This window comes from Magnolia sinica, chromosome 6, assembly GCF_029962835.1.
Source record: "Magnolia sinica isolate HGM2019 chromosome 6, MsV1, whole genome shotgun sequence".
NCBI lineage: Eukaryota > Viridiplantae > Streptophyta > Magnoliopsida > Magnoliales > Magnoliaceae > Magnolia > Magnolia sinica.
In genome coordinates, this window is record NC_080578.1 from 49,050,560 (window position 1) to 49,077,269 (window position 26,710).

The 26,710-nt window shown below is 37.1% G+C and overlaps 1 protein-coding gene across 1 annotated transcript in view; it reads right to left on the minus strand.

Annotated features, from left to right (window-relative positions):
- LOC131248755 (proteasome subunit beta type-4-like) overlaps window positions 1–26,710 on the minus strand; it is a 55,381-nt gene that overhangs the window by 8,168 nt on the left and 20,503 nt on the right. Inside the window, exons 4-6 of the mRNA XM_058249202.1 lie at window positions 23,610–23,739; window positions 23,225–23,384; window positions 22,884–23,069 (exon numbers count right to left, since the gene is read on the minus strand). Coding sequence (XP_058105185.1) covers window positions 22,884–23,069; window positions 23,225–23,384; window positions 23,610–23,739 — 476 coding nt within the window. The remainder of the gene's footprint in view (window positions 1–22,883; window positions 23,070–23,224; window positions 23,385–23,609; window positions 23,740–26,710) is intronic.

Here is a 26,710-nt window from a genome sequence, read left to right on the forward strand (position 1 = left end):
ACATATCCATGTATTGATTTTGGATTATTGATAGCATTTCCTTCTCTTTTTTTGAATGATTCAAAAATGGTTAAAAATTTTACTTTTTTAATTGATGTTAAGTATGGATGGTTCCAAAAAAAAAAAGTGTGGATGGTTCCTATTGATGTAGGATAAGTAGACGTACATATCCATGTGTTGATTTTGGATTATTGATAATATTTCCTTTTCTATTTTCGGATGAATAGTGACTTTTTCTGAAAAATGGTTAAAATTTATTTATTTTTATTTGATGTTGGATGGGGATGGTTCCAATTTATGTAGGATGAGTAGATGTCCTAATCCATGTGCTGATTTTAGATTAATGATAGCATTTACTATTCTTTTTATTTTTATTAATTTCAAATGAATAGTAACATCTTTAGAAAAATGGTTTAAAAACTTTTAACTTGATGTCGGATGTGGATGGATCCAATTGATGTAGAATGAGTAGGTGTAGCTATCCATGTGTTGATTCTGAATTATTGATTGCATTTTTTATTTTTCTTATTTTCGGATGAATTGTGACTTTTTATGAAAAATAGTATAATTTTTTTTTTAAGTGATGGTATAGATGGTTCCAATTTATGTAGGATGAGTAGATATATATATCCATGTATTGATTTCGAATTATTGATAGCATTCTTTGTTATTCTTATTTTTGGATCAATATTGATTATATGTTTTGTTTTGGGCAGGTGATGATCTTGATTCATCCTCGTTTAGGGTTTCCTTCAGACTTTGGTTAAGCACTTTAAACTTTCGTTTAGACTTTACACATTCGACTTTTGTTTAAACTTTACTTTAAACTTTAGTAGTAAGAAAATTGTTGCCCAACTAAGAAATGAAGATATTGGATGGCAACATTGTGAGAGGGTTTGTGGTCTATGCACACAATGAAGTGAAACTATTATGTCAAAGTGTGAACTGGTAGAAACACGTGACTTAAAACAACATTTGGCACATCAAAAGGGCCAAGTCGTGGGATGCAAGAACATGCCAAGAGAGAGAATTGAATATAATGCTACAAATTTTGGGAGAGTCAAAAGGGAAAAGAGTTGTTGTGCAAAAAAAGAAGCATGATGCTCTTGACACAGCCCAACAAGAGGTGTTTGGTCCAGATTATATAGACGTTGATAAGGAGAATGTTGACTTTGATGAATTTCATATCGGGAGGTGATGATGACCAAGAGAGTGTGCGCACTACTCGTAAAGAAGAAGTCCGTCGATGCATGTTTTGGGGGAGGGGGTTTGTACATGAAGTAGGGGAAGCAGTGGGAGTGGGAGTGCGATTACAAGTGGGGGTAGGTTTAGTGGATCACGACATGTCTTCAGTGGCCGATGGGAGACATTTTCGCGTGTTCTCCCCATGGTTAATAATGTGGATTTGGTGGAGCCCAAGAGACCCACATATGATCCAATTTCGTTTATAAATGAATGAACAAAACAAAAGAAGATCAAACAAATGTAGACTAGAATTGCGGTTAAGAAGTTTGGTTAGGCAACAACCAAGCTATTCACATATGGCAACATATCCCCAAATGTTACCAACTTCCCATATTGGCAAGTGATAATCAATGCAACAACAAAAGCAGGAGAAGGAATCAAGGCACCCACAACTAAGGATATTAAGGGGAAATGGACAAAAGCGGATTATCAAGATGCAAAGACATACATGGCTACCTTTAAACCTTTATAGTATACCAAAGAATGCACAATTACGTGCAATGGCTAAACTAGCCAAACCAGGCGTAGCATGATCAACTTCATGGTATTCTACTACTTAGGAACGATATTCCACAAATCAACCAATGCATCTGATGTAATGAAAAATGCTAACTATATTTTCACCCTATTAGATAAGATAGCAGACAAAATTTGAGAAAAGAATGTGATGCAGATTGCGATCGGCAATGAAGCAACATATAATCTATGGGAATAATGTTTATGGCAAAGAAACCACGTATATTTTGGTCACTGTGTACTGCACATTACATCAATCTCATATTAGAAGATATTAGAAAGAAGAAAAGTGTCACAGCATTGGTCAAACGAAAAGGACAAGTGATGACATTCATCTACAACCACAATCAACTAATCAACAACATGAGGAGGTTCCAAGGTGTCCCGTATCGGTATCGGTTGGCGTAACGGTGCCCTCCGAAACCAATACGGATATGGGGGCGTAACGGCCCGTAATGGTGCAAAAAAAAAAAAAAAAAATTACCAAAAAAATATGAAAAAATATGGATTAAATCGAGAATATTCTAAGCATTCCAAATATGCATTCATTTATAAATTGGAACATGTTTATGGTGGTGTAACGGTCTACTCTTTGGTGAGAAGTTGTATCAGACTGTCTAATGAATTTATGAACCAGATAACCTGCATTTGACTACAAAATTCATATATTTAATTTTCTAACTATCTACTATCAATGATAGATATATTAGAATGAATATAATATGAAAATATCTTACATTAGGTGTTTGCAATCATTTTTGAGGAATTTCTCGAACATACCTGTGCACGTGACTGTGATTCCTGTCTATGACCTGTCATCCTCAAGCCAAGAATATTAAAAAATAATAATAATAATAATAAGTAGTGTCTGATATACTCCCCTGCAACTTGATTAAGGATTACTTGATTGGTTGTCAGGGGAGCTATTTTAAATACAAGTTCGGCAGTGTCAAGTGTGTGCATGGCTTCTTGCAATAATATTGTTGTGAGCTGTCTACTGCAAATACTTACCTTAATACAAATATATACTCACAATCACAAGTCACCACCAAAATGAAAATCTGTTTTTTTGTGGTTGCTCGACCTCTACATCATCATCATCGTCACCATCAGGCTGAGGCTGTCCAATAGGTGTAGGTGCTGCATATCCATAATATCCAGTGCCAGAAGGAAATACTAGATCAACGAAACCAGATGATGACTGATCCTAACTAGGCAACGACTCTTACCCCGAGTAAGGATATCCACCAGTGCCCGTCGAATAGCCATACTCAGGCAGTTGAGAATCTTGAGATTGAGAGTGCGTCTGCTGTGATGAGTAACTTAGATTTGGATCTGAATATCTATAATCATATGGATATTGATCGGGAGGGCTACTCCAACATGAATGTGATGAAACAGGCTTAGTATAACCATCATAATCACAATCCAATTGATTGTAAGCATATCCATCATAATAACCAGGACCATGAGTCTGCAGATGTTCCGGACCTCCCGAACCTGGTACACCACTAGATGTACCTTCCTCCTGCTAGCTGTATCATGACTCGGTACACTTATAAGTCCGACCTCGTGTACCACCTCATCGATGTTCATCGGCATCGTGATCTGTAGACAGCTGTATAGGGTGCTGAGCAACACCAGAAGTGCCAGCACCAGGGGCAGGGGGGTCATCGTTACCATCATCCGACACGGTCACGCTACCACTGCTCATACTATTTTGTTAATCTTGAGCTGTACCCGTACTTGGCATAAACACTGCCCCTCTTACTGGGTCCAACACATCAGCACGACTCTCTTGTTGTGCTCTACGTATTTCTGGATCATCAATTTCCAATTCTTCACTATCCTCTTCAATTTGCTTTTCCCTTGTTTCCAACCAAGGTAGAAGCGGGTCATCCTCATCATAAATATTGTCCAAGTTTATTGGACAGTAGTCTTCGTCATCGACAGCTGTAATGCTCCTATGATGTCGTCGCATTCTTAGTTTTATATTGTAGTGCATGAAGACAAGTCTATCTAATGTTCTAGTTTGCAATCTATTCATATTCTTTGAATAAATAAGCGCAAAACAACTCCAATTCCTTTCGCAGCTAGATGAAGATGTTGTCTGACTTAAAACTTTTACTGCAATTTTTTGGAGACCCTTCGTACTCTCTCCGAAATTAATCCACCATTCGGCCGGTTGCAACCTAGATATTGCATGCTGTGCAAGAACATCTCCAAAGCTACCAAAGCGATTTCTAAATGTATCTAATTCATTCAACGCCTTTATTTGCAGATCTAAGTCAGGCTCTAATCTCTTTATCACATTTTTTAGCCCGACACGAACTTCATCATCCTCAACAAATGATTAGGCATATCTATACCTATGATTTAGATAGTAACCTGCTGCATGAAGATCATGATGGAGTTGTCTTGTCCATCTCTTGTCGATCATCCTCCAATAAGACTCCCAGCTTCTCCAATCACGTCGAATTGTCAACTTTGCCTTATCCATGGCATCGTATAGGAAACCCATGGTAGGTGCTTCGTCAGTTTCAATAAGACGGAGTACCCTCATTAGTGGCTCCATCACCTTTAAGATCGACTTGACCCTCTTCCAATATTTGTTGTCCCGTATGGTGTTCACAACTTCAACGGGTGTTCCTGATATCTTCTTCCCATGTTTTGTGTTGAGCCATTCTCAGGAAGCGAACATCTCACTCAACTCTCCCCTATGCTGGAATAAACTCTCTTATGCTATAAAGTTTGTTGCGAATCTAGTCGCCACAGGCCTCAACAACTCTCGTCCTTTCATGAACTTTCTCATTATTGCAACTACTTGATTATGGTTGTAAATAAACGTGGTCACTTCTCTTGCCCTTTCGACCATTTCCTTAACATTCTTCTTCTTCCCAACATCTTCCAATATAAGATCAATACAATGGATAGCACATGGTGACCAAAAAAGATGTTTTCTCTTATCCATCAACATATGTCCTGCAAGCTTATATGATGCTTCATTATTTGTCACAATCTGTACTATATTCTCCTCTCCAATCTCTTCTACAACTTTATCCATTAGTTTAGTAATATAAATGGAATCTTTTGTTACTTCTAAGGCATCAATTGACTTGTGGTATATAGTTCCTAAGTAGCAGTATACCATGAAGTTGATCATGCTGCGTCTCGTTGGGCCAGTCCAACCATCACACATGATCGTGCATCCTCTGGCTTTCCATACAAGTTTAAAGGTAGCCACGTATGCTTTCACATCCGCATACTCTGCATCCGTCCATTTCCCTCTAATCTCCTTAGCCGTGGGAGCTTTTATTCCTTCACCTGCTTCTGCTGCTGCATCAATTACCACCTGCCAATATGGAGAATTGGTCGCGTTAGGAGGTATGTTGGCATGTATAAATAACTTTGCTGCTGCTCTACCTAATTTCTCAATGGAAGTTCTACTCCACATTTGTTTTATCATCTTTTATTTAGTTGATTCTTTCCTAGACAGGATTGGATCAATAGAGGGTCTCCTAGGCATATTTACTTCTTCATCCAAACGTATAGGAGCATCACGTGAAGATGTCTGTCGTCGGCTCCCAAACACACGTCGTAACCCATCAAACCTACCCCCACCCTCACCTGCAGAAGCAGTTGCACTTCCAGCTGCACTCTCACTCCCACTGCCCTGCTGTATCACGCACTAACCCATGCGTGTCATACATGCGACGACGTTCTTCCTCTTCACGAGCTAGACGCAAGCTCTCTCTCCTAGATATAGTTACTTCCCGATCTGAATCTTCATCAAAATCAATAATATCTTCATCACGAACGCCTATTTATTCAAGACCAAACACCTCCAGTCGAGCTGCATCCAAAACATCATCTTTCTTCTTTTGTACAACAGCACGTTTACCCTTCGACTCATCCAGACTAGCTTGCATTAAATGCATTATCTCTTTCGGTACTCTAGTACATGCCGCAACTTGACCCTTTCGATGTGCCAAATGTTGTTTGAGACGGGTAATTCCACCAGTCACTATTCTATCACAATACTTGCACCTCATTTGGTGCCTAGTACCACCAACCCTCTCACAATGTTGCCATCCAATATCCTCACTTGCTTGTTGTTGGCCAGACCCAGACATTTCTTTAGGTTTAGGTAGATACTAGATAATTAGATATAAATTAGAGTATGACTGTATGACCTATGTCAATAAAGATGATTTTATGTTCTAACTAAACCCTAAGAAGCTCCAAAACCTGTCCAATATAAGCAAATCAAAACATAAAGTCACTAATTCGAAAATAGAAAAAAATATATATAAAATGGCACCCCAAATCTGTAAAATGCACATTAACATGTTCTACTATGATTAACACATCAAATGGCATGATTAAAACAGCAAAACAATCATTCAAAATTGATTTTTCGAATTTTAAAAAAAAAAGGGCCAAAATTAATGCGTAAATAGAAAAAAATATAAAAATATATAAAATGGCACCCCAAATCTGTAAAATGCACATTAACATGTTCTACTATGATTAACACAGCATATGGCATGATTAAAATAGTAAAACAATCATTAAAAAATGATTTTTCAAATTTTAAAAAAAAGGGCCAAAATTAATGCGTAAATAGAAAAAAATATTTAAAAAATATAAAATGGCACCCAAAATCTGTAAAATGCACATTAACATGTTCTACTATGATTAACACATCATATGGCATGATTAAAACAGCAAAACAATCATTCAAAATTGATTTTTTGAACTTAAAAAAAAGGGCCAAAAATAATGCGTAAATTGAAAAAAATATTTTAAAAAAATATAAAATGGTACCCCAAATCTGTAAAATGCACATTAACATGTTCTAATATGATTAACACATCATATGGCATGATTAAAACAGCAAAACAACCATTAAAAATTGATTTTTCGAATTTAAAAAAAAAATGGCCAAAATTAATGCATAAATAGAAAAAAATATTTAAAAAAAATATAAAATAGTACCCCAAATTTGTAAAATGCACATTAACATGTTCTACTATGATTAACACATCATATGGCATGATTAAAACAGCAAAACAACCATTAAAAATTGATTGTTCGAATTAAAAAAAAAAAAGGGTCAAAATTAATGCGTAAATAGAAAAAAATAAAAAATGGCACCCCAAATCTGTAAAATGCACATTAACATGTTCTACTATGATTAACACATCATATGGCATGATTAAAACAGCATAACAACCATTAAAAATTGATTTTTCGAATTTTTTTTAAAAAAGGCCAAAATTAATGCGTAAATAGAAAAAAATATAAAAATATATATAAAATGGCACCCCAAATCTGTAAAATACACATCAACATGTTCTACTATGATTAACACATCATATGGCATAATTAAAACAGCAAAACATATTTTAAAAAAAGTATAAATACCTATTTTTGATAAATTTCTGAAAAATGGCCCACCGAGCTTCGATTCAAGAAAATCCGTAATATAATGTGTTTTTATCTCAAATATCAAGCCAAGATTGGTCGAAATTAGTAGTAGAAGGATTGAGTGAGAGTTTGGAAGCAAAATGGTTTCAAAAAAAAAATGAAAAAACGGAGCTTAAAAAGGCAAAAAAAAAAAGTTAACTGTTATATGACCGTTACGGGCTAGCCGTTACGGGTACAAAAATGGGACACCAGCCGATACGGCCCCGAAATGCGTAATGGTTCCCACCGTTACCGATACGTATCGGCCGTTACGGCCGATACGTATCCAATTTGGGATACCTTGCCCTGAGGTGTCTCATTCACTGCTTGTTGTGTAAGAGCATCTCCGAAGTTGCCTCGGCGAAGTGCATGTATTTCCAACTGTAGACAATATGCCAAAAGGCTCAAAACATTAATATTTTGTCAAACACCGAAATAACAAAATTAAAGACAACTAATTTAGGACTGGTACTTTGTTTAGCACCCTTATCTGCTTATCTAAGTCAGGCTCTAATCTCTTTATCAAGTTCTTCAGCCTGACACAAACCTCATCATCATTGATAAATGATTAGGCATATCTGAATCTCAGATTTAGACATTAACCAACATTACAATAATGAAAACAAAGACTTCAATGGTCACACTATAAAAATAACTAACTAAGAACAAGTGCATAATAACAAAGAGTTTACCTGCCGGCTGCTGCATGAAGATCGTGGTGAAGTTGTTTCATCCAGCTCTTGTTGATCATTTTTCAGTAATTAGCATAATGCTTACAATGATGACTAACTACCAACTTCGCTTTATCCATGGCATTGTAAAGGTAGCTCATGGTAGGTTTTTCATCAGATTCAACAAGATAGAGTACCCTCATTTGCAGTTCCATCACCTTAAGGATATTTACAATATTCTTCTAATATTTGTCGTCCTTGATAGTCATCACAACCTCAACCAATCTCCTCGATGTCTTCTGCCCATGTTTTGTGTTGAGCCACTCTCAAGAATCAAATATCTCACTTAAACTCTCTCTAATGCTAGTGCAAACTTTCAAAGGCTATAAAGTTTATTGCAAATCTAGTAACCACAGGCCTAAGTAGCTCTCTCCCATTCATGAACCTCCCAAGGTATCCCAAATCGGATACGTATCGGTAACCTCTTTACGGGCGTAACGGCTGTTACTGACCCATAACGGTCATATAACGGTAACTTTTTTTTTGCCTTTTTAAGCTCCGTTTTTTCTTTTTTTTTTTTAAAAAAAAAAAAAACCATTTGCTTCCAAACTCTCACTCAATCCTTCTACTACTAATTTCGACCAATCTTGGCTTGGTATTTGAGATAAAAACACATTATATTACGGATTTTCTTGAATCGAAGCTCGATGGACCATTTTTCAGAAATTCGTCAAAAATAAGTATTTATACTTTTTTTAATATGTTTTGTTGTTTTAATTATGCCATATGATGTGTTAATCATAGTAGAACATGTTGATGTACATTTTACAGATTTGGGGTGCCATTTTATATTTTTTATATTTTTTCTATTTATGCATTAATTTTGGCCTTTTTCTTAAAATTCGAAAAATCAATTTTTAATGGTTGTTTTGTTGTTTTAATCATGCCATATGATGTGTTAATCATAGTAAAACATGTTAATGTGCATTTTACATATTTGAGATGCCATTTTATATTTTTTTCTATTTATGCATTAATTTTGGCCCTTTTTTAAAAAATTTGAAATGTCAATTTTTAATGGTTGTTTTGTTGTTTTAATCATGCCATATGATGTGTTAATCATAGTAGAACATGTTAATGTGCATTTTACAGATCTGGGGTGCCATTTTATTTTTATATATATTTTTTTCTATTTACGCATTAATTTTGACCTTTTTTTTTAATTCGAAAAATCAATTTTTAATGGTTGTTTTGCTATTTTAATCATGCCATATGATGTGTTAATCATAGTAGAACATGTTAATGTGCATTTTACAGATTTGGGGTGCCATTTTATATTTTTTTCTATTTACGCATTAATTTTGGCCTTTTTTTTTTTAATTCAAAAAATCATTTTTTAATGATTGTTTTGCTGTTTTAATCATGCCATATGATGTGTTAATCATAGTAGAACATGTTAATGTGCATTTTACAGATTTGGGGTGCCATTTTATATTATTTTTATATTTTTTTTCTATTTACGCATTAATTTTGGCCCTTTTTTTAAAAATTCAAAAAATCATTTTTTAATGATTGTTTTGCTATTTTAATCATGTCATATGATGTGTTAATCATAGTAGAACATGTTAATGTGCATTTTACAGATTCGGGGTGTCATTTTATTTTTTTTTTCTATTTTCGAATTAGTGACTTTATGTTTTTATTTGCTTATATTGGACAAGTTTTGGAGCTTCTTAGGGTTTAGTTAGAACATAAAATCACCTTTATTGACATAGGTCATACAGTCATAATCTAATCTATATCTAATTATCTAGTATCTACCTAAACCTAAAGAAATGTCTGGGTCTGGCCAACAACAAGTGAGGATATTGGATGGCAACATTGTGAGAGGGTTGGTGGTACTAGGCACCAAATGAGGTGCAAGTATTGTGATAGAATAATGACTGGTGGAATTACCAGTCTCAAACAACATTTGGCACATCGAAAGGGTCAAGTTGTGGCATGTACTAGAGTACCGAAAGAGATAATGCATTTAATGCAAGCTAGTCTGGATAAGTCGAAGGGTAAACGTGCTGCTGTACAAAAGAAGAAAGATGATGTTTTGGATGCAGCTCGACCGGAGGTGTTTGGTCCTGAATATATAGGCGTTCGTGATGAAGATATTATTGATTCTGATGAAGATTCAGATTGGGAAGTAACTATAGCTAGGAGAGAGAGCTTGCGTCTAGCTCGTGAAGAGAAAGAACGTCGTCGCATGTATGACACGCATGGGTCAATGCGTGATACAGGGGAGCAGTGAGAGTGAGAGTGCAACTGGAAGTGCAACTGCTTCTGCAGTTGTGGGTGGGGGTAGGTTTGGTGGGTTACAACGTGTGTTTGGGAGCCGACGACAGACATCTTGATGTGATGCTCCTATACGTTTGGATGAAGAAGTAAATGAGCCTAGGAGACCCTCCATTGATCCAATCATGTTTAGAAAAGAATCAACTAAACAAAAGAAGATAAAACAAATGTGAAGTAGAACTTCCATTGAGAAATTAGGTAGAGCAACAGCAAAGTTATTTATACATGCCAACATACCTCCTAACGCGGCCAATTCTCCATATTGGCAGGTGGTAATTGATGCAGCAGCAGAAGCAGGTGAAGGAATAAAATCTCCCACGGCTAAGGAGATTAAGGGGAAATGGACGGATGCAGAGTATGCGGATGTGAAAGCATATGTGGTTACCTTTAAACCTGTATGGCAAGCCAGAGGATGCACGATCATGTGTGATGGTTGGACTGGCCCAACCAGACACAGCATGATCAACTTCATGGTGTACTGCTACTTAAGAACTATATAACACAAGTCAATTGATGCCTCAGAAGTAACAAAATATTCTAATTATATTACTAAACTAATGGATAAAGTTGTAGAAGAGATTGGAGAGGAGAATGTAGTACAGATTGTGACAGATAATGAAGCATCATATAAGCTTGTAGGACATATGTTGATGGATAAGAGAAAACATCTTTTTGCTCACCATGTGCTGCCCATTGTATTGATCTTATATTGAAAGGTATTGGGAAGAAGAAGAATGTTAAGGAAATGGTCGAAAGGGCAAGAGAAGTGACCACGTTTATTTACAACCATAATCAAGTAGTCGTAATAATGAAAAAGTTCACGAAAAGACGAGAGTTGTTGAGGCCTGCGGCGACGAGATTCGTAACAAACTTTATAGCATTAGAGAGTTTATTCCAGCATAGGGGAGAGTTGAGTGAGATATTCGCTTCCTGAGAATGACTCAACACAAAACATGGGAAGACATCAAGAACACCGGTTGAAGTTGTGAACACCATACGGGACAACAAATATTGGAAGAGGGTCAAGTCGATCCTAAAGGTGATGGAGCCACTAATGAGGGTACTCCGTCTTGTTGAAACTGATGAAGCACCTACCATGGGTTTCCTATACGATGCCATGGATAAGGCAAAGTTGACAATTCGACGTGATTGGAGAAGTTGGGAGTCTTATTGGAGGATGATCGACAAGAGATGGACAAGACAACTCCATCATGATCTTCATGCAGCAGGTTACTATCCAAATCCTAGGTATAGATATGCCCATTCATTTGTTGAGGATGATGAAGTTCGTGTCGGGCTAAAAAATGTGATAAAGAGATTAGAGTCTGACTTAGATCTGCAAATAAAGGCGTTGAATGAATTAGATACATTTAGAAATCGCATTGGTAGCTTTGGAGATGTTCTTGCACAGCATGCAGTATCTAGGTTGCAACCGGCCGAATGGTGGATTAATTTCGGAGAGAGTACGAAGGGTCTCCAAAAAATTGCAGTAAAAGTTTTAAGCCAGACAACATCTTCATCTAGCTGCGAAAGAAATTGGAGTTGTTTTGCACTTATTCATTCAAAGAATAGGAATAGATTGCAAACTAGAACATTAGATAGACTTGTCTTCATACACTACAATATAAAACTAAGAATGCGACAACATCATAGGAGCATTACAGCTGTCAATGACGGAGACTACTGTCCAGTAAACTTGGACAATATTTATGATGAGGATGACCCGCTTCTACCTTGGTTGGAAACAAGGGAAAAGCAAATTGAAGAGGATAGTGAAGAATTGGTTGACCCAAAAATACGTAGAGCGCAACAAGAGAGTCGTGCTGATGTGTTGGACCTAGTAAGAGGGGCGGTGTTTATGCTAAGTATGGGTATGGCTCAAGATCAACAAAATAGTACGAGCAATGGTAGCGTGACCGTGTCAGATGATGGTGACGATGACCCCCCTGCCCTTGGTGCTGGCACTTCTGGTGTTGCTCAACGCCATATACAGCCGTCTACAGATCACAATGCCGATGAACATCGACGAGGTGGTACACGAGGTCAAACTTATGAGTGTGCTGAGTCACAATACAGCCAACAGGAGGAGAGTACATCTAGTGGTGCACCGGGGCTGGGAGGTCCGAAACATCAGCAGGCTCATGGTCTTGGTTATTATGATGGATATTCTTATGGTCAATTGGATTATGATTATGATGGTTATACTGAGCCCGTTCCACCACATTCATGTTGGAGTAGCCCTCCCGATCAATATCCATATGATTATAAATATCCAAATCCAAATCCAAGTTGCTCATCATAGCAGACGCACTCTCAATCTCAAGATTCTCAACAGCCTGAGTATGGGCACCAGTATGGCTATTCAACGGGCACTGGTGGATATCCTTACTCGGGGTCAGAGTCGTTACCTAGTCAGAATCAGTCATCCTCTGGTTTCGTTGATATAGTATTTCCTTCTAGTACTGGATATTATGAATATACAACACTTACACCTATTGGACAGCCTTAGCCTGATGGTGACGATAATGATGATGTGGAGGTCGAGCAACCACAAAAAAGCTGATTTTCATTTTGGTGGTGACTTGTGATTGTAAGTATATATTTGTATTAAGTATTTGCAGCAGACAGCTCACAACAATATTATTGCAAGAAGCCATGCACACACTTTACACTGCCGAACTTGTATTTAAAATAGCTCCCCTGACAACCAATCAAGTAATCCTTAATCAAGTTGCAAGGGAGTATATCAGACACTACTATTTTATTTTATTTTTAATATTCTTGACTTGAGGATGACAGATCATAGACAGGAATCACAATCACGTGCACAGGTATGTTCGAGAAATTCCTCAAAAATAATTGCAAAAACCTAATGTAAGATATTTTCATATTATATTCATTCTAACATATCTATCATTGATAGTAGATAGTTAGAAAATTAAATATATGAATTTTGTAGTCAAATTCAGGTTATCTGGTTCATAAATCCATCAGACAGTCCGATACAACTTCTCACCAAAGAGTGGACTGTTACACTACAATAAACATGTTCCAATTTATAAATGAATGCATATTTGGAATGCTTAGAATATTCTCGATTTAATCCATATTTTTTCATATTTTTTTGGCAAAAAAAAATTTTCAGCCATTACGAGCCGTTACGCCCCCGTATCCGTATCGATTTCGGAGGGCACCATTACGCCAACCGATACTGATACGGGACACCTTGCCTCAGGGAAAGTAATATTTATTTCTATTATCATAAACATTGTTTTACTAGTGACGTTTTATTAAGTTATTAACATGAGGTTTTTTTCCTCCCTTATACAACTGGTTAGTGGGCAAAAGCTCTCAAAACAATTGCAATCAATGTTTTAAGCCAAATAACTTCTTCCTCTAGCTATCAGAGGAACTAGAGTTGTTTTAAACTCATCCATTTGAAGAATATGAATAGACTGCAAACTAGGACATTGGATCAGCTCGTCTACATGCACTACAACGTGAAGCTAAGATTGTAGAATGCAAGACATGTGGCGAATCTGCTAGACGAATACGACTTCTATCAAATAAACTTTGATAACAATTATAATAAGGACCCGCTTTTGGCTTAGTTTGAACAAAGGAAAAGTTGGTAGAAGAGGATAGTACAAAAGTCGAAATGGACAACCCAATGATACACGCGACAATGCAAGAGGGTCGCGCAGCGAAACCAAGGCATGTGATCGTGGCGGTGATAATGATAATGCACCTGCTAGTCCCACTTCTAGTGTTACTCAGCACATTGTACAACCCTCCGTGGATGGTGCATTTAATGAGCATCGACAGGGTACATGAGGCCGAACTTACTCGTGTGTGTGTGTGTGTGTGTGTTTTTTTTTTTTTTTTTTTTTAGGGGGGGGGGGAGGGGGGGGGGCGCATTATGGGGAGGTCGAGATAAAGCACTAGGAATCCAACTGTACATCAAGTAGCTTACGGACAATATGGATATGGATATAGATATGACTATGGGAAGCATACAGAGCCTATTGGGCCACTTTCGTGTTGGACTAGTCATAGTAGGAATGTTCCATATGGAAACACATCCAAATCCGAGTTATTCGTCATCAGTCTCTCTCAACAATACGAGCAGCAGTATGCTTATGGTGGCTTGGTGGCTATGACTATGGCTAGGGGTCTTTGTTTAACGTTGGTGGATATTTTTACTCAAAGTCGAGGTTAACCCAATAGATGCCCATTGAGGATGAGAGTCATCCTTGGGTTTTGTTGACCTAGTCTTTCCCTCTAGCTCTGATTATTATAGATATGCAGCCGTGTTTAACGGCCGCAGGTAGATGATGACGAGGACGTTGAGGTTAGCGTGGCAAAAAACAAACAGATTTTCATTCTAGTGATGATTGATTGGTGATGAGTAATGAGTTTTAAGCAAGTATTTCTATACACATTCACACAAGTCAACTCTTTTTCACCCACAAACACCACTCACCAAGCACACATCGCCAAACTTATACTTAAATAATTCTCCCAACTAACCATTAACATGGGTTCAATCAAATTGCAGGAAGTTAATCAAATAATAGTATTATTTTTTTCTCAAGGATGACAGGAATCACAAGACAGGACGAAAGTGTCTAGACAAATTCAGCCTGATGTACACAAAGAAGGTAACACACTAATATCCTAAATAATAGTAATACCCTAAAAATGTCACATATTTTAGTACTACATTCATGTTAATATATTTATTATTTATCATTGATATTATATGGTTAAGAAATTAAATATACGAGTGTTGCAATCAATCTAAGGTTGTTAGGTTCATAACTTCATCAAATAGGCCGAGAGAGCATTCTCACAAAGAGTAGACTATTACGCCATCACAAACATGGTGGGAAAAAAAAATTTAAAAAAAAAATACATATTTGGAACCCTCATATTTGGGATGTCTCATATTTTTCTAAATTTTTTGACAAAAAAAATTAACCATTACAACAGCGTAATGTCCATTATGACCCGTGTAATGTTAATAGCAGCCAGTGTTTGCAATATTGATAATCCTGGCCGATATATTGACTAATATTATCGATATCGCATGTTAGCGATAAGAAATCGATGGGGAGTAATGTTGGAAAGTCTGAATTCCTGAATATCACCATTTATCGCAATGCCTCGCTAAGTATTATCAGCGATATCACGCGATATCGTCACTTTTTTGTGAAGGTTTTTACCAAGTATCAACAGATATCGTCGATACTTCATAAGAAACAATGTTGCCCTTCCCAAAAACCGATTTCCCCCTTTTTTTTCTTAAAATTTCTCTCTTCTAACCTGTTGGTATGTGGATTTCAGTCCATCATTTGCTTGGATTTGGGAGAAAAAACTCATATTCGAAATCAGAATCAAGATTTTCTTGCATTTGGGGTTGTTTCTCATTCGGTGAGTAATTTTTTGTTTTGATCCTTTTTTTTAAGATCTTTTTTTCTTTAAATCATTTAAACTATGTGAAATCATAGGAAATCATTGATTGTTCAAGTTTTGCATGGAAAATCAAGGATTTCAACCTTCAATTTTGAGATTTGAGTGTAAGGAGCCTTAAATGGGGGATATTGGAGAAAATTCGAAAATTTGTCAATTTCTCCCAAATTGCTTGCAATATTACACTCCAAACATGAAATCAAGAATGTATGAGACCTGATCTATTAATTTGTTTTTTTTTTTTTTTTTTAAAATTTTAGAAGAAAAAAAATTAAGTAAAAATAACAAAATATTTTTTTTCAAAATTTCCCTTCCACCAGTGACCAATTGAGTTCAATTTCAAACTATTTAGGAGTCTTTGATGAATTCATCATCACATACACTTTAATTTCCAAATTCAAGTGTAGGTGACCCAATTTGGAGGAAATTGGGAAAAAACCAAAATTTCCACAATTTCTCCCAAATTGCTTGCATTGTTGCACTCCAAACATGAAATCACACATGTATGAGGCCTCATCTACTGATTTGTTAAGTCCTTGTCAAATTTCAGAAAATAAAAATTATATCGATAATGTTGCACTCCAAACATGAAATCACACATGTATGAGGCCTCATCTACTGATTTGTTAAGTCCTTGTCAAATTTCAGAAAATAAAAATTATATCTATCTATCTGTCTATATATATATATATATATATATATATATATATATATATATATATATATATCTATCTATCTGTCTATATATATATATATATTTCAATTTCCCTTCAACCAGCTGTTAATTGAGACTAATTTGAAAGTATTTACGAGTGTTTGATGAAATGATCATCACATGCACTCTAATTTCGAAATTCGTGTACATGGCCTGATTTGGAAATTTTGGGAAATTTTCAAAATTTCACCAATTCCTCCCGAATTGCTTGCAATATTGCACTCCAAACATATATGAGGGTTGAACTGCTAATTCAATATGTTTTTGTCAATTTTCGAAATAAAAAATTATTTTTTAATTAAAAATAATAATAATTTATTAAAATATATATATATTTTTTGAAATTTATTTTGGATGTAGTACCTTGCCTTTGTTAACAGAATGTTCTTTTGCATGTAAAACATGTCAGGAGGAAGAGGGTGATAGCCTTATGTAGGATGGAAATGCAGTTGGTCGATTCCCAATAATCGATTCAGGAGTATATATAATTTATGTACCCATATGTTGAAGAGTGAAAGAGTGGGGGATGACCTGCTTGAAGGAGCATTTAGCGGGAGGGTACCACAATGTTGTAGACTGTAGACTTCCCTAAGTTCCCACAGGATGTGAAGGCAGAAATGAGGGCTATATTGAAAAAAAAAAAAAAAAGTTAAAATAAGAGATAGCCGAGCTATGCAGGAGAGGGAGATTAGGGAGGAGTTGGGGTGGCCACCATATGTAGGTGATGAGGATGTAATGGATATCGGTGACAACGATGATCATGAATACAGACGCCCAGTTTAGGAATTCCTACGGGATCAGTGGAAAAGGGGGATCATGAGAGGCGGTGGGAAGTGAGTAGGCATACATTTGAGGAATTACACATGAGCATGGTGGGGGGAGTGGTGCCGGGGGGGAGTTATGGAAGTAGTGGAGGGGAGGGTAGTAGGCGAAGAGGATTATGGAGTATGGAGATGAGTAGTAGCATGTGGGTGTTGGATGTACCTTCAAATCTGAGGATGTATAAGAAGGGGGGGGGGAGACAAAAGAAACTAAAGAAGATGTTTAGTGGAGAGGATGTGAGGAAGAAGGTGGAGAAGTTTATAGCTAAGTTTTTTTTTATAAATGATCAAATCCCTGCAAATGCCATAGCGAGCCCACACTTCAAGAATATGATAAGTGAAGTGCAGCATGGGGGTGAGGATGTGTAGCCACTCGCGCCCTATGAGATCATGGGAAAATATTTAGATGATGAATATGCGAAGATGAACACTTACATTTATTCATATAGGCAATCATGAGATATGTACGACTGCACCGTTATGTGTGACGATTGCACCGAACCAACGAGGATGTTGATCATAAATTTTATGGCTTACTACAGGAGACAAGTGGTGTTCCCTAAAGTCTGTAGATGTTAGTAATAAGATTAAAAACGCGAACTATATTTACAAACTAATGCACAATGTCAAGCAAGATGTTAGGAGAAAAAACATTGTGCAATTTGTTACAGATAATGGGAGTGCATATATCAAGGCGGGGAAGGATATAATGAACAAGTATCATATGCACTAGACACCCTACACAACCCATTGCATCAATCTCATACTGGAGGCGATCAAGGATACGCCATCAGTGAAGGTCATTATTACTAACGCATAACTCATCACGACCTTTATATACAACCATACATGGTTATTATCTGCGATGCGCGAGAGGTGTGGTGAGGATATAGTACGCCCCAAGGCGACTCAGTTTGTCACAAATTATATCGCCTTAAATAGCCTCCTCGGACACAAGCGAGGGCTAAGAGAGCTTTTTAGTTCTCGAGAATACACAGATTGGATAAGGGTGGGAAGAGAATATTTGAAGAGTCGAGGAGTTTGTGTTGAGCAACAAGTTCGGGAGCATGTGAGCAATATAGTGTTATTCTAGAGCCCATTTATGTTATGTTGAGGATGGTCGTCAATAAGACAGATTCGTTGATGAGGTCGTTGGATGCATCCATATAGTTGATGATGGACGCCATCAAGGCTAAAGCCCCTAAGGCATATAAGTGGGCGCAGCAATAATATATGATCATTGCGAAAGGACACTTTCTTGCCCACTTCATCGGGCTAGTAAGTAGTTATATGATTTAATTTTTTTCGTCTATATGCTCCAGTATTTTGTTACTTCTTCGCATATCATGTATACCTATTTTATTGTATTGATGTATAAATATTTGAATCATGTTGGGTTGTAGTGTATTTCATGAATCCCAAATACCATTACAGGTGAACACTCTACAAAGACAATTCATTGAAGAAGGATGCACATCAGGTGTACAATCACTCCCCCACTATCAGGGAAAAGGCACCTTCGGTAGTCAAGTAATTATGTTCCGCACTTACATTCTCCAAATCTTCATCTCAACCTTTCCATACTTGCCCTTATTACAATATGCCATCAACAGATTGTTAGATTCTGCGATGCAGTTGGAATGTTCAGGTGTCAGGCCGCGATGAAGTTGAAGAGCACCATAATGGCATGTGAGTTGTCACAGTAAACTTAGTTTTTATATTATCTTAGCAAAGTTGAAACTAATAATATATATATATATAATTCGCAGACGAATGGTGGGCCATGTACGAAAGTGACTGCGAGGTTTTATAGCAGTTGGTTGTTCGTGTGCTCGCATAGACAGTGTCCTTCTCACCCAAAGGAATTGGAGCACATTCTCCCTCATCCACATAAATAAGCACAACAGATTGTGGTACAGGAGGCTTCAGAAGCTAGTGTATTGCAATTACAACATGAAGCTACAAGAGAGATTGCTCCGCACCGAAAGAAGAAGAAAGTGCAAGAAGACCCACTGGCCCTGATGGCAGTCAAACAACATGCATATGTTGAGGACGATGAGGACCCACTTTACCAATGGGTTAGGTCGTATGACTTGGATACTTCAGATGGGTGATCAGAGCCGCATGTGGCGACGGAGGCAACAAAACAAGGGATTGATGTTGAAGCTCATGCGGAGTAACAAAGATCTCTTGATGAGGCTTTCAATCCAGAGGGCAGGCTGCAGAAGTCACTATCACACAAGACGTGGTGGGAGACATTATCCAACACTGAAACCGAGACAGAGTGATGTAGGGGCTGTGTTTGATGATGGTGATGACAGTGATGATTGTGAGGATGATGGTGACAATAGTGACAGTAGCGATGATGGTGCTGGTGTCGACAAGGATGGTGGCGGCAATGATAACAGTCAGTCTTAGATGCCTCTTAGACCTTTCACTAGGGAGGGAGATTTCGATCATGCCACACAGGACCCTAACCATGGTTCTCGTCCAAGAGAACTAGGCCCCATCTTACCTACAATAAGAAATACGAGCATCGGAGGTTACAGACCGTGACGATTACGCAATACCCACAGATAGCATATTGATTCAGTTCGGAGAGGATGAGTATCAGTATTATGTCAACTTGTCAAGGAGTATCTTAGCTGGTACCATTCTACTATGACAATGGCACAGTACTGTCGATTTGTGGAGCAGCAGTACTATTCGTAGCCCCGTCGAAATGGAGATGATGATTACGAGCCACCGCACAGCTCTATGTGAGTCTAGGCCATAGCCAATTACATTATTCATGGGTATATTTCTCAATTTCTACTTTGCTTTTGAATGAATTGGTTGTGTTTCATACATGTTTTCTTATATTGATAAATGTTATGAAATTAATTTGAATATACTTGCATTAGTTCAGTGAAACGGCGTATAGCTTAGGACCCTATACAAAGGAAGCCTATTATGTGCACTTTTTTTTTTATAGATATTATGATTTAAAATTGTGTATTAAGGTCTTTTTTAACAATCTTTGAAGTTTCAATTGAAAAATTCAACCAATTTCCCAATGTTTCCTCATGTTTCCCAAAGTGCGATAAATTACCCGATACAAACGATATATCCCGTGCGATAACTGATACATATCTGTATCCCAAGCGTGAGATATGTATCGTGACAATAATACTGCAAACATTGACAGCAGCTACCGTTAAGGCCACTATTACCATTACGGCACACCTTATCTCCAAGGCATGCCCCGCCTGTGGTGGGGCTCCACATGTACAAATCTCACATGTCATTGGGCATAGAATAGTCTAATGATTAGCAAGATCTTATAGTTCCTCAACATCATTTATGTTTGGCAAGAATTATACTTATTATAATCAGTGTTCGCATTGTCGATGGTGTCGCTAGACTAGCGACACTAAAACCCCCATTTTTCGTTTCTCTTTGGATTATCGGCGAAATATCGGCGATATCTTTGATAATCTTTGATTTTTTCCGAGAAAATAGGTAAAAAGCAAAAAAAATCGAAAAATAAACCTTTGATTTCAGTAATACCTGGTTGATGGTTGATCGGAACTCGGAAGCAAAGAATCTCATGGGCAGCAATCGACAGCGCTCGTCTCGTGTGACTCACAGATACATGATTTCAGCGAAAAATCAAAGATTTTGGCGAAAAATCAAAGATTTTGGCGAAAAATCAGAGATTTCAGGAGATTGTTTGAAAACCTCGTCGAAAATCGCCCCTTTTCGCCAGAAAACCCTCTTCGCAGACGAAACCCTTTTTTTTTTTCTTTTGTTTTTTTTTTTTCTTTTATGCTTTAGTGGAAGCAAACAAGGGCAGGTGCGCTTCAACGAACTGAGTAAACTTTCTGGGCCCACCGTGAATGTATGTGATTTATCCACGCCGTCCATTCATTTTTCTAGTTCATTTTAGGGGTAAATCCCAAAATTAAAGCATATCCACAACTCCAGTGGACCACACCACAAGAAACAATGAGAATAATGATTTTCACCGTTGAAACCTTCTTAGGCACCACAGTGATGTTTATTTGTCAGCAAACCTTCTTGTAAATATAAAAAGGCATGGATGAAGGGTTAAAATAAATATCAGCTTGATTCAAAATTTCTATGGCCACCAAAAAGTTTTTAATGATATGCGTTCAATTCACAAAGTTTCCTGTGGTGTGGTCCATTGAAGATTTGAATCTGGTTCATTTTTTAGATCACACACTAAAATAAGCCTTCATATATGATGGACGGTGCAGATTTAAGGTACATACTTCATAATGGGTCCCACAGTTAGAGATCCATCAGAAGCGGATTGGCTGCTATACCTCACACCAGCTATATAGCTGCTGTAGGTACATGTCGTGCGAAGACGAGCACTGACGCTCCTCGAGGTTCGAGTTGTACGAACGGTTCAAAGGAGATCAAAGTTACGTTGGCCCCACAGTGATGTATTTATTATATCTACACCGTTCATCTGTTTTTAGAGTTCATTTTAGAGCATTATCCAAAAAATGAATCATATCCAAAGATTATATGGACAGCACCATCGATAGCAGCAGAGATAATGATTTTCACCATTAAACAATTTGCAGGGCCTACCATAACGTTTATTTTGCATCCAATTTGTTCGTAAAAACACAAATATCTGAATGAAGAGGAAAAACAATTCATATTGATCCAAAACTTCTGTGACCTCAAAAAGGGTTTCAATGGTAGATGTTCAATCCCCCACTCGTTTTTGCAGTGTGGTCCACTTGATAGTTATATCTGTCTTATTTTTCGTCCAAAGGCTTAAGGCGAGCTCTTCAAATGGATTAACGGTTTGGATATAACACACACCTCATGATCAGACCCATATCACTTGCTGACGTCAATAGCTGGTATAAGGTACACCAGCCAATCTGCTTCCGGACTGCGCCGGAACGAAGTGAATTGCGTACTGAGTAAAATGTGGGCCCATAGTAATTGTGTATTTGATACACTCAGTCCATCCATTTTATTAGATGATTTTAAGGCACAAGCCAAAAAATGAAGCATATCCAAAGCTTAGGTGGACCACACCACATGAAACTGTGTGAATTGAATGTTTACCATTGAAAAATTCTTGGGGGCCACAAAAGTTTTGTATCAACCTGATATTTCCGTTTTTTATTCAACCATGTCCCTGTGATCTTATGAACAGTTTGGATGACAAATAAACATCACTGGGCCCTATGAAGATTTCAATGGTGGAAATTATTATTACCACTGTTTCATATGGTGTGGTCAACTTGAAACTTAAGATAAATTTATTTTGGTTATTATTAGAGTAATTTCTTATGGAAATGTATGCTTTTTTGGGCCCCATTAAATGAAAATTTATTATTTAATGCATTTTTTTACAAATTTTTAATTTCTAAATATGCAAATATGTGTATTTAAGCATGTCCTGATTTCATTAAAAAATTTCACTGTTATCTCCATGTTTTCGTATTTTTCTCCGAATTTCCGGTTATCGGCGATAACGATATTGTATCTTTATCCCTAGCCAGCAAAACTTGTAACGATACCGACAACTCAAACACTAATTATAATATAGAATATCAAGCATTACATGAATTAACAAGAATAGGCAGCAAAGAATCAGACCTGAAGTTTGTTGATAGCCGACCTATCACGGTACAAAAGAACAAGCATGCATTTCTCCAGTAGCTTAACAGCCTCTTCAAAGGTCATGTCCTCGTGCCATTCATCACGAAGAATAGGCCTCGCAAGGTGGTTTCCGAACCCAGTCGCAACATGGTTGTCTTCAAAATGAACACCAATCATGCTGACCTAGATAACATTCGCAGAGATTGGACTTACTGACAATGGTCATATCCATGAAAACTTAGATATGTGTTTTTTTCTGCAAGTAGGATTGCTGGGAATAGAAGCATGTTATGGTTGCAACTGCAAGTAGGGTTACTAGCAAATATATGCAGCATTACCACTCCAAGGTATTTCTGCCCGTTTTTCACCCCACCAAGAACAAGCGAGTTCCATAGAGGATTAAATTTGTTACGTCTATTATACATCACCCGATTCAAATAGCTGTGAACTTCTTTAGGTCCCAACGAATTCCCATCATCCCACATATTATCATATAAGCTGCAAAAAAAAAAAAAAAAAAAAAAAAAAAAAGAGGATTGATACAGTACATAAGCACTGCTCCGTGCCTACGAAGGATAAAAGACAGAAAATTAAACAGTTACACCTGCAAAATTCCGACTCCTGACAGCTAAGCATCTTGATATAGATGCAAAGCCTTTCACAGCTACAGCTTATTTATTGTTTTTAAACTGCCACTTCTTTCTAAACAAATTGAGTACTTACATAAGCTCATCGAGATAACGCAAGATCTCCTGAAAATCACTTATCTCCCCACTTGCACCAAGAAGAGAATGTTTGCCAATAGGTTTCAATCGCTCCACACTCTTGTATCTCAAAGTAGATCCATAGGAACCTGCCAAGCCATTCACAAACCCATATACTTACATGATTGACAAATTACATGAGAGATATATGACAGTCTGGCATCAAGAAGCTACAGCCATTTAACAGGTTCAAATGACACCTATAACTCAAAATTTTGCAGGGGAAAAAAAAAAAGATAACAACAATAAGAATAATAGTAACTACAACGATACAAAAAATGAACCATGGTAAATCAAATCACACACCTGAACAAGCATATGTGCATGACCCAAGTTAAACATCATACAAGTGCAGTTGATTTTCCTGTTGGCAGAATGCTTGGTCTTCAGCATGAGTGTTTACTGAGTGACACATCCAGGCCACACATGACACATGTAGGGCAGGGGTACCATACCTGCACTTCATCATTGGCCATGAAGTGGTGCGATTGGACTGCAGGCCTAAAGATCCAATCAGATGGTCCAAGAATGGTCCATCTTGGATGTGGGAACACAGATCCAATCGAAGAACCTATGGAATGGTTCACTTGACTTGTCAAACCCAAAGGACAATTCAAACCGTCCCAATCAGTAACCATGGGGTGTGGGTCTTAGTCCTATTTAGCTACAAAGAGTAATAGTCAATAAGTTCCTGTTTTAACTCCAATTAGAGGAGATCAATGTTTTAAATAGCTACGCTATGTAGCGCGTAGCTTAACTTAATGCTACATAGCTCATGAAAATAGCTCAAGTAGCGTGTAGCCTACACCACATGATTAATTTGCATACGCTACACGCTGGGTGGAATAGCTACACGCGTAGCTCACGTGGCAAGTTATTTTTCACTACAAATGTTTTCAATGATTTGTTACATTTTTCTATTTTCAATAAAAAGAAGTTAATCTTTTCAATGCTTTTAGTAAAATAATGTAAGTAACAGTATTAAATCAGTTTAGTTGCTCTTTCTTTACCTTTATACTTAATCATTACCCTTTCCTATTACTTTAGGTTGCATTTGACTACACCAAATATCACGAAATTTTGTTAAATTTCATTATTAATCAGTCTAGTTTAGTGCAGAATATCATGAAATTGGTGCAACCAAGCACAACTTTGATTAAAAACATAGAAGTAGCGTGTAGGTTACGCCTCATGTTTCAGAGGGTAAACGCTACACTACATGCTATTCGCTATTTAAAATACTGAAGATATCTTTCTTCTAAAAGAACTTGTTTAGAAAGTTAAAATTGGAATCATATTCAATTTAGGAAAACAAACACCATCCATACATGCGGTTTCAGACGAGGTTATTTGATGACCAAAATCTTTGTTCTTTTAAAGACATATGTTATTGTTAGTCTTGAGCAGTGAGGAGGAATGGATGAGAAAATCATTGGAGCACTTTTCTCCTAGTAGTCTTTCTTTAATTGCATTCTTCATTGGTTACATTGAGGGTTCACATAGAATGCGAGAACTGCCATACGACACCACCTATACACAATACAAGGTTCAAATTAATAAGAGAGGGTCCATATTTCCAAGGAGGAGATGCTGGGATTAGTAATGGTAATTGAGTGTCACGCCGGATCTTTCCATCCTTGTATCTTGGCCTCCCTTTATGCGTAGGCAAACATGCAAAGCATCTTTGGGATAAGGCTGTTGAAAAAGTAGAAAGGAAGCTATAGAGATGGAAGTGCAGGGATCTCCTATTAGGGGGTGGATTGACGTTAATTAAAGCAGCCATGTCAAACTTGCCGCTTTACTTCATGTCTCTTTCTAAGCATTTGGAGGCTATCTTGATAGACAAGATTTTTTGTCGTATAGTGTAAAAGAGAGACAGAAATTTTACTTGTTGAAGTAGGAAGAGGTATGAATTATGTGTCGCTAGGCAAGTAATTCTAGAAATTTGGTGCGCGCACACACAAAATAATAATAATAATAATAATAATAATAAACTTATGGAGATAAGTGAATCAAGTGATAGCCAAAAAATATAATGTTAAGGAGGGGGAGTGGTGGAAAATTAAAAATTAAAAACTATTCATTATATAAGGCTTCAGCATTGTGAAAGGCGTTGATAAGTTAGAGACCAAGTTCAAGGAAGGGATTGATTTCTCTCTTGGTGATGGAAAGAGGATTTGGTTATGGGGAAATGTTTGCATTTACATGAGGGCAGTTAAGGAAGAGTATCCAAGATTAGCAAGGTTATCCCTAGAAGAGGACGTTCATATTTCACATCGTTACTCTCTATCTGGTAATATTGGGGTTTAGTCTCCTCCATGCCGGAAGAATATGTTGGATGAGAAAGTAGTAGACTTCACTTGACTCTTAGCACAACTTCATTATCATCGTCCTTCCGCAAGAGATTGTGATGCAATGATGTGGCACTTATAACTCCCATAGCGGTTGAATTTTTATTTTTATTTTGCCTAAAAAAATCTGAAAAAATATTTAGAAAATCCAGTATAATGTAAATGTTCCAAATATGTATTCATTTTGTTTTAAACAACTTTACAGTAGCAAAACAGTCCACACTTTGGTGAGAGTATGGTATCCGGTTGTCTAGTGAATTTATGAACATGGTTATGCGTCTCTAATATTTACACATCACAATCAAGTATTAGAACTAGAAATCAAAGGAAAAAAAACAGGGCATAAATGCCACTTTTTTCGATTTTTTTTGAAAAAAATGGCCATCGGAGCTTCTATTCGCCCAAATCGCTTCAATCTACAGTTTTAATCATAAAAACTATAGTAAGAGTAGTTAAAATTTGCTATAGGATAATCTAAGAAAGTTTTTGTAATGAGAAAAGTGGAAAAATGAGGAGAAATTGAATTTAAATAGAAAAAAAAAGGGTGTCATTTTCGACGGTTACAAGGGTAATGGTCATTATGCCCCAAAACCCGAGACAGCCCCCGTAATGGCCGATGCGGTCTCAAAAAACCAACTATCCCGTTTCACCCCCGTACCACGTAACAGTCACGACCGTTACCTATACGTATCGGCCTTTACGGTCGGAT